This window comes from Cyclopterus lumpus, chromosome 20, assembly GCF_009769545.1.
Source record: "Cyclopterus lumpus isolate fCycLum1 chromosome 20, fCycLum1.pri, whole genome shotgun sequence".
Classification (NCBI taxonomy): domain Eukaryota; kingdom Metazoa; phylum Chordata; class Actinopteri; order Perciformes; family Cyclopteridae; genus Cyclopterus; species Cyclopterus lumpus.
The window spans coordinates 6,643,592-6,653,339 of NC_046985.1; the positions used below are offsets into that span (position 1 = coordinate 6,643,592).

General features: G+C 42.6%; 1 protein-coding gene across 1 annotated transcript in view; it reads left to right on the forward strand.

Moving 5' to 3' along the window:
• cacnb2a (calcium channel, voltage-dependent, beta 2a) overlaps positions 1–8,670 on the forward strand; it is a 55,741-nt gene extending 47,071 nt beyond the window's left edge. Inside the window, exons 8-14 of the mRNA XM_034560548.1 lie at positions 915–995; positions 1,084–1,142; positions 2,001–2,110; positions 3,418–3,569; positions 5,000–5,095; positions 5,619–5,801; positions 7,163–8,670. Coding sequence (XP_034416439.1) covers positions 915–995; positions 1,084–1,142; positions 2,001–2,110; positions 3,418–3,569; positions 5,000–5,095; positions 5,619–5,801; positions 7,163–7,924 — 1,443 coding nt within the window. The 3' untranslated portion in view covers positions 7,925–8,670. The remainder of the gene's footprint in view (positions 1–914; positions 996–1,083; positions 1,143–2,000; positions 2,111–3,417; positions 3,570–4,999; positions 5,096–5,618; positions 5,802–7,162) is intronic.
• The last annotated feature ends 1,078 nt before the right edge of the window (positions 8,671–9,748 follow it).

The following is a 9,748-nucleotide window of genomic DNA, read 5'->3' on the forward strand; positions in this document are numbered from 1 at the left end:
TATTGAATGTTGAATATTAACTGGCTGACACTAAATGCTTCCTACTTAACTGAACCATTCTCAGTCCACATTCTCAGACTATTTCTGACCAAAACACACCAGGACGTCAAATGTCTTGTTTCAGCTGATCAATAGTCCGATAGATTTGCAATGTATCCATTCAATAGATATTTAACTTTAATCAAATAAGACCTACTATTAACATTTGAGAAGCTTGAACAAATACATGTTTTGTCTGGTTAGCAGAATTGTTAGAATTCATATTCTGTCAAGAGGTGCACAGAACAAATGTTCTCCTAATTGCAGATGTCATTTGTCTATGTAAGGACTCATGCACGGGATTTCTGTGGCACTAAAACCCGACCGGATAGCAGAAATTAAGAATTTGATATTGGCATTGGCCAAAAGCACAATTTAATGCGTACCGGTTAGACACAATCAAGCCAATCTGAACGGTACACGAACGCACTGATTCATCCCAAATAGTTTTCAGCTCATTCTTAACATGCTTTTTCTGTTGATCTTCTACGGCTTTTTCTCACTGACCGACTAACCTCTCTTGTCACATGGCTTTACTTTCTATTCAATGACGTCAGAACCATGAAATGAGAGGATTCATCTAAAGATTGTAATCCGTCCTGAAATACTGCAGTTTTACCGTAAGCTGCTTTTTAAGTATTGATAACGTGATAAATGTTGAAATTTGTGATGTAAACTGCCAAATCTATTGCATCAATCAAAGCTCGTGTTTTGGCCGGCTGGGACGTCCCATTTCATGGTTCACAATGTTCCAGTGCTTTTAAGTCTAGTCTGGGTCATTGTTGTTCCACATCCCTCGAGTGATTTGTGATGCCGAGTGTTTACTTTATCTCCATAAATGTGTGCAACTGTTTTTCTTCCTGTCCTCTCTTCAGGCGGAACACATTCCTCCGTACGATGTTGTGCCTTCTATGCGGCCCGTGGTTTTGGTTGGACCGTCACTGAAGGGCTACGAGGTGCGTCAAAGACATTTCAAAATGATCGGCAAAATATGTGGGCCCTGTTTTTTTTTTAACTGTTTTCTCTACATTTTCCGGTCCTCAGGTGACAGACATGATGCAAAAAGCACTGTTTGACTTTTTGAAACACAGATTCGAGGGAAGGTAAGGCTCCCCGTGACCTTTTTAAAAAAACGCAAGCTCTCATCCTGCTTCCTTCCTCATTCCTCTTCCCTCCCCAACTCCATAGGCTGGTATTTATCTGTCCCCCGAGGTTAGCCGAGGGAGTGTGTAACAAGTTTTTTCAGCCTGGAGATGTGTGCTGCTGCTTTAAATAGGCCCTCTCCATGTCCTTAATAGGCCATAGTGGCCCTACAGCAGAGCAGAGCAGGATTCTCCTCACTCAATGTGGAGTCCATCCACCCATCAGAAGCAGAGAGGCTGTTACGCAACACTCGGATCCACTCAGACCACCAGCAGCTACAATGACTGCTGTTAATTCCCTTTTGAGTCCTGTTCTTCAAACAAGGTTTAAAGGGGAACAACCCAAACTCTATTTTCCTTTGCTGTGTCCGGTATCGGAGGAGAACGCCCACTAAAAGTGGTCATTTCTGTAACTGACTGGCTCGGATTGATATCATGAGTGTCTTATGACACCTTTATGGAAATGACCCTCCAGATTAATGAAGCTTCTTACTTTTCCTTGATTCGGTCCGTCTGTTCGCTCGGAGAAGCTTTGTTCTGAAATCTAAAATGCTAAACTTTTGCGTAATAATCAACATTTAAATCAAACTTCGTCATCCACCTTCAAAGAACAGGAACTTTTCTCTCCACCTTTGTTTGAACTCTCAGGCTCTGCTCGCTTTCATGTGTCTCTTACTCTTTGAGTTGTTGTGGTCGTTTGCTTCTCCTTTACTTTTGGTCTCAGCGCACAACGAGATGACGCGTCTGTCCTTCCATCTCATGTCAAATAAAGTCCATAATATCAGGTGAACCAACTGTTTATCTTGTGCCTCGTTTCAGGATATCGATCACTCGCGTCACGGCGGACATCTCTCTGGCCAAACGCTCAGTCCTGAACAATCCCAGCAAGCACGCCATCATCGAGCGCTCCAACACGCGCTCAAACTTGGGTACGTTTGTGCAACTAATCTCCGCAATGCCCGGGAACATTTGGTGTTTTGATTCATAATGTTGTCAAGGAGACCACCCTCATGTGGAAAAGGAAGCAAGCGATTAGAGGAACTCTCGACAACGGTTAATGAAAACTCCGGAAAGGCCTCGGACACTTTTCTTTTGTCAGGAATGAAAGATAGAGCATAAGTACAAGATAACGAGTTCAGGAACCGCTCTGATTTGACCGCGGCTGATGTGGGTTCAGATGTAATTAGAATGAAACGCTTTCTTTGCGTCGAATCTTTGCCATGTATCAACATACGCGTCAGTCAGCTGCAGCAGCCGAGTAAGAAATCCCAGGTAAGTTGTATGCTGTGTTATATATATATAGTGTGTGTATATATATATATATATATATATATATATATATATATATATATATATATATATAAAAACTGTGCTGCTGTCCCAGTCAAAAACTGAAAAGGAGCTTTCAGCTAAAAGTAAAAACCTTCTCTCCATATTCCACCCAAAGCTTTTAAGTTGAAGCGAGTGCCACTTGGAGTCTATTCAGTCAGTTACGTTTATCTTAAAAAGAATATCATCTTAACATTTCGTGCCCTAAAATCTCCACTTTCCCCAAAAGATCCAGATGTGTGCGGTTGTTTCTGACGCAGATGAACATGTCCATGAAATGTCTAGAAGCCTTCCCTGCTTTCTGCTTTCTTTTCACCCCATTTTGCACATTTTAGGAAGAAAATGAGAATGTGTGACTCATCCGCAGCCTGAATGAGCCTCTGCGATGTTTTCATGTTATCAGTTTACTTCAGACTTGGTCGTGACTGGAAGTCATGAAGCTTGGCCGTGATTCCTCTCAGATTGGGAACCGCGCCCCGCTGAGATATTTGTAAGATCATTTCTTGCAGGCGCGTCGTCATCCGTTGTGGAGTGGAGGCCGCGTGATGTAACAGTTGGTGTTTGCGAGCGGTGACAGAAGATAGCTTGCTGTTTCTCTCAAATCTAACATAGCATCGTCCCGAAAAGTCGTGATTTTTTTTGAATATTTAAGTTTCTGTGAAACAGAAAAAAAAAACAGCCAAGTAAGTAAATAAAGATTTAATGATAAAGCACTTTTCAAAACAATTGTCACAAAGGACGATAAAAACATGAAATGTCAAACTGGCACAATACAAATCAATATAAAAGCAACAACATGGAAAAAAGATTAAATCTGACATCAGATTGACGCCCTCCAGTAAAGAAACAACCTGGATGAAGTGAAGTGGAACCTCTGCATTGACTCCCGCTCTCCTCTCTTCTTCAGCTGAAGTCCAGAGTGAGATCGAGAGGATCTTCGAACTGGCCCGGACGTTACAGCTCGTAGTCCTGGACGCCGACACCATCAACCACCCATCACAGCTGGGGAAGACGTCCCTCGCCCCCATCATCGTCTACGTCAAGATCACCTCCCCCAAGGTGAGTGGGATCGACATGTTTGATCCAGGGACGGAGCTTCTGAGTGTGAAAGGAAAGGATTTTAAGTACAGCGTGTTTACAGTAAATGCTTGAGAGGACCGGTTCATCACTTTGACCTTCAGCGTGAGTAACAAAATAAATCCTCATGATTCAGTGATCAATAAAAGAAAACGGGCATTAAAATAGAGAATGAGAAAAGGCTAAAGAGGGATGAGAAGCCAGCTTTAAATCAAAGTGGCATCAGTGTGAATCACACTCGCAGTGGGATGAAATAAACTGCTCTCTACCACCTGTCCTCTCAAATGCAATCTGCTGCATTATATGATACAAATAACCTTTAAGCATTTGTACAAGTTATGATATAACTGCATAAACAGTGGCGGAACAAGTACTCTGGTCATGTACTTAAGTAAAAGTACTAAAACAAGAATGTAAAATTACTCAAAGGCGAGTAAAAGCCCTACTTAATGTGAGCTATTGGCAGTTGAGTTGCATTGTGGGTAATGTAGGCGTCATGTTTTGACACGTAAGATGAATGTTTAAGTCTGATAAATTAGAGGAGTACTTTTTTAATACTAATGCATTGATGCATAAGCAGTGTTTTAATGTTGCAGCTGGTGGAGCTGCTTTAACTACTTCAGGTAGTTGTATCCGGCGGTTCCCAACCTGGGGGGCGTGTCCCTTACAAAGGGTCGCAAGATTAATCTGAGGGGTTGTGAGATGATTAATGGGGTTGCAAAGAGTTCTTTTTTTTTGTTGTTCACGCCTCAGATCCGGTGAAGGCGTTGTTATCTTTTCTGTCTGTCCGTCCAAGTCTGTTTTTGTGAACGCAAGACCTCAAGAACGCAGGGAGTGAATTTCTTTAACAATTTGGAACAAACGTCAAGCCGGACTCACAATTTGGTTGTCAAAGGTCAAAAACCTCACAAAAAAAACATTTTTGGGCCATAAAGAATTGATAACTTCTCGACGTAAACTGCACGTTTTTGTGAAATGTTGAATAATTTAGAAGTTTAGAGGAAATGTCTCTTACTAACAACTCGTACATTTTATTGTGTTTCCTTTTTGCGTACGTTCTTGAAATGGTTTATGGTGTCTGTTTGCTTATTTTCTTCTCTCTGTCTTTGCACTGGAACTGAGCCACCACGCTGCACCAAATAATTACCAGGTTTTTTTAATGTAAAATCCTTATCTGAAATGTAATAGGGGGAAAAATACAATATTTCCCTCTAAAATGTAGGGGGGTAGAAATACTAAAGTAGCGTTCAAGCTCAAACACTTATATAATAATAATAATAATATATTTATCTTCTTTGTTTCTGCACAATATAGAATGAACCTTCAATCACTTGAATGTTGCTCACACAAAGCCAACGTTCAGTTTTTGTTGAACAAAGCCACTGTGACCTTGTTGCCTCTTTCGCCCTCAGGTGCTGCAGAGGCTCATCAAGTCCAGAGGCAAGTCCCAGGCCAAACACCTCAATGTCCAGATGGTGGCCGCCGACAAGCTGGCTCAGTGCCCTCCTGTAAGTCTCTGCAGTGGGCCCAAATTACACAATGCTCAGCGACTGGTTTAAAACCACCTGGAGTTTTGTTATTCAGAGACAGTCTTTGCGCTAGGTTTAAGTTCATACATAACTGAAGTCAGATTTTCTTTCTTTTTTTTTAAGCTTTGTAATTCGTGCCAGTTCTATTTCCGCTCTTCAGTAATCTGCTTAGTTATTATTTTAGAAAATGAAGCAAGCACCCCAGGCTTGTGAGAATGCAGGCTTAATTTAATCCAAATAGCAGTCCATATCTTTAGGGAATCACTGTTTCAGATTTTCTCAGAATGAATGCCTAATGCTATTTAGTGTTTAATTCAGTGGGTTCATTCTAATACAGCTCTGATATTTTGTATGCATATATATAAATCAGTAGGATTTCTTTATAGATACTGTACATCTAGATGTCTCAGAACAGTCCGAGAAATAATCTTTTATTGTGAAATTCCATTAAAGCACTGGGCATTTTCTCTAACCCTGACTGAACCCTTCTCTCCTTCCCCAGGAGATGTTTGACATCATCCTGGATGAGAACCAGCTGGAGGATGCATGTGAGCACATGGCTGATTACCTGGAGGCCTACTGGAAAAGCACTCACCCCACCAGCTGCAACCCCCCCAACCCACTGCTAACCAAGCTGCCCACAGCCACCCTGCCCTCCAGTCCAGCGCCGGTGTCCGGCGTGCAGGTACGAGAGCTGAGGTCACAGAGAGGTCGGGTTTACCTGTAGCCAAGCTGTGCAGGTAAACTGGAAAGGACAGGAAGTGACAGTACTCGAGGGCTAGAAAGGGAACGACGAAGAAAACCTGCAGTAAATTATGTTTAGGGTCCGTTCCAATACCCACACTTATGATCTATGATGAGATGCTTTGTTGGTCTCATTTAATTTCCACATGAATGAACAATAAGTTGGATCAAACGTACAGATACAGTCACGTTCAGGGGCTGAGGGGAGTGTTACAGTTATACTGCAATTAAAGCCAGCTAGGAGCACGCAGGTCTACTGTAGTAAAATGGACTTAACATGATATTGTTTTGAATTGGTAGGGAACAAACTTATTTCCCCAAATTATTGATAACATTGTAATAATTACTATTATGTGTGCGACCATTCTTAAAGGCCTTATCAAGAGGATACTATTTGTTTTATTAAGCAATAAACATCTTTCGGTGTTTGAACTGAATTCAATTCATCATAAATTTTAACTATTGTCTTGTTGTAAAATCAGCTTTAAGACCCATCTCTGCCACAGCTGGTCTAGTGTGGTGCAGGAGACTGTGATGAATTGTGAGACACAAGTTTCCCTGAAAACCACTCCAAAACATCAGGATTAAGTGGACGAGTGTGGATTAAATGTATCGTGGGTTGGCAATTCAGAGGAGGTAGAACCGAAGTGGGTCGACATCATAATCACTTAAAAAAAGGGCGATTTTAAATGCAATCAATTTATATTCCTTACTAGTAAACATGTGGGAACGGTTGTCAGTTTAACGGTATGATTTTGTGTGGTAGAACATAACTTTTCAGCTCGTGTCACATATCGGAGTGAATGCCGTATAACAGCTTAACCTCTACCCCTCTCTCCATCCACTGCCGTCACAATGGGAAATGTAAGACTGAACATGAGGAAAGTCCTGATATTGATGAGGAGCAGGAGTGAGCTTGACGTGTGATTGCTAGTGTGGTGAGTGTGGAGAGGCCTCAGATCAATGTGTTTCACACTTCAGGTGCCAGAAGTCCAGAAGGACTTTCTTGGTCCTGCAAACTAAAAATACAAAACACCTTGAAGTGTTCTTTAGTTTCCTTTTAGTTTTGCTCTCCTCCAGGATTCATTAACCTTCAATGGGTTGATGAATTTTCAAGCAGTGTGTGTTTGCGTGTATGTGTTTGTGTGTGTGTGTGTGATCACATATATGCGATATGCACCAGAATCTGCAAACGGGAAGTGAATATTAATCTGCAGCATGCGTTGTTGGGTTTGTGTGTGTTTGCAGTGCATTCATTTGCTGTCTGTCCCCCGACTGACTGACTTGTGTTACTGACCTCAGGGTGGCATTGCAGAGCAGAAAGGAGAGAAGGCATTAGTGGAGAGAAAGGGCTCCAGAGATGATCACCAGCACCATCATCACCATCACCACCACCACCAGGACCAGGACCAGGCTGACGCTGATGCAGAGCCCGAGGGGGAGGGCAATGAGGAGGAGCGGCCTCTGAGGACCGAGGCCTCCAGGAGAGCTCCGCACATCCACCACCGTTCGTCTTCCACCCGGACTGAGCACCACAACCACCATCACCACCACAACACTCGAGGGCGGGGCCTCTCCCGCGAGGAGACTTTGGACTCGGAGACCCCCGAGAGCCGAGAGAGCCGAGAGAGCCGAGAGAGCAAGGACTCTGCGTATAATGAGCCGCGCACTCAGCTCCACCACCAGGAACAGGAGGAGGAGGAGGAAGAAGAGGAGGAGGAGGAGGAGGAGGAAGAGGAGGAGGATCTAGGGGAGGGGCATCCCCAGCAGCAACAGCGTTACGAGCCACTGCCCCACCGGGACCACAACCACCATCACCACCACCACCACCACCGCGGTGGGGCGGACGAGGCCGGCCACAGCGCGGGACACCACCGCTCGAAGGAGCGCGAACAGGACCATAACGAACGGAACAAGCAGCGCTCGCACCACCACCGGCCGGTACGCGACCACCACCACCACTACTACGACCGGGACAGAGACAGGGACCGAGAGGGGGAGGTGGCTCCCAAAAAGAGGGGCGAGGCGGGGGAATGGGCCCGAGACTCCTACATCCACCAGTGACGGACCAAATCCCTCCCGAAGCTCATTTGGACTCTCAGCCGTTCTGTTCTCCCATCGTGCTGCTATACCCCGAAACCACAGCATCCTATTTATGTACACTTCCTTTGTAAATGCTGTTGCATCTTTTTCAATGGCAGGATTTTTGATTACATAGATACAAATATAAATATATGTATGTGTGTATCTATGCATAGACGTTGTTTATGTGTGGATATGCATGAATATTCTCAAATATGCATATTTTAAACCTGTGTTTGATAAAGCATGACACAAAAGCAGAATTTTTTTTTTCTGTACTGAGCTGTGCTTTCTGTGATTAGCAATTTTTATTTTGTATTTTTATTAATTTTGCTTGCTACCACTTGAATAATTTGTTCCTTCAGACTACTGCTAGGGTTGACTGCAACGGTTGACTAAAAGTTCGAGGCTGTATATTGCAGCGGTCTTTTGTTTAGAAGTTGTAGTTTTGTCAATTTGGGAAATACGCTTGTTCGCTGTCTTGCTGACCAGTTTATTAGGTACACCTAGCTCAAATAATGCAGTCCAAAACAACAGTCCCACCCTCTTGACAGTTGTAATGTTGAGCTGTTGAATTCTACTGTGTTGTTGTATTGGAAGGTGTTTCTATTATTCTGTCCACCCCCATTGGTATGCATGATAGTGGTCTAAACAACAGGAACCTGAATAACTGCCAACTGAGTCTAGATTAGGAGATCAATAACACTCAAATATGACGCTGCAGCTATCGGCCCCCAAACATCTAAAGCTCACTGATTCACACTTTATATCTCATTTGTTTATTAGTCTGTACAGAAAACTACGTCTAAAAACTAGTTTGGGTTTTACTTAAGCTGACCTCCTGTGAGCTAACTGGCTGCTAACGCTAGCTGCAGGTTCATATTTATTTTTAAAGATATACGAAAGTGGTATCAATCTTCTCATCTAACTCGCGGCTAGAAAGAAAATAAGCATATTCCCCGACGTGTCGGACCACTCCTTTTGATTTTATGTTCATCGTTTCTGGCTTAGTTTCTTTTTTTTAAAATTCTGCGTCGATGATTTTAGACATTTGGTTTTAACGTATTTAAGCCTCGCTCGAGGTGCACCTTAGTCTTGCTTTCCAAGACAAACGAGTTCTCCGATAACTTCCTCTCTTACATGCAGTACTGTTTGTTCTTTGTATGGGTCCAGAAACGTTTTATAACATTGATACTCTTAATCTGCACTTTTACTGGTTCACGTTGGTTTCAAGTGAAATTTGATATGACATTGAAACTTTACTGTAGGTCGAGAAACCAAAACTCCATCAAGGTTAATCTTTTAAGTCTGAGCCCTTTTTTCTAATGAATGTTGTTTAATACTCCAGAATTTAAAGGACGTTCATCTGAGGATCTCTTCCTCAGTTTGTTCCTCACTAAAATGTATCGGAAGAATTCAAAAAGTTTAGTCTTTTACCGTTGGTTCCCTCTCCTGACAAACGCAATCTATTTCAAGAGCGGATCAACTTTAAAATCTTCTTGTATTAATTCACGGAACTGAAAATCTGAATTACGCCCCTCCGTTTACAAACTTTGATTTTGACTGACAATTGTAATTATAAAAGAACTCCATTTCTATGCTACGTTGGTAGCACTACAGATTTTCTAACTGTGTACATGTGTATGTACATAATGCATAAATATAAAGAATAAAGTTGGCAACAAAGAACTGACGCAGAGGGAGAAGGATTTGATGTGTGCTTTTGTCAGAAGACCCAGACAGAGGAGGAGAGCGCCGTCTATAAATAGTCATCTGAAGCTCTGCTGAAAAATGGAGGTAGACTCA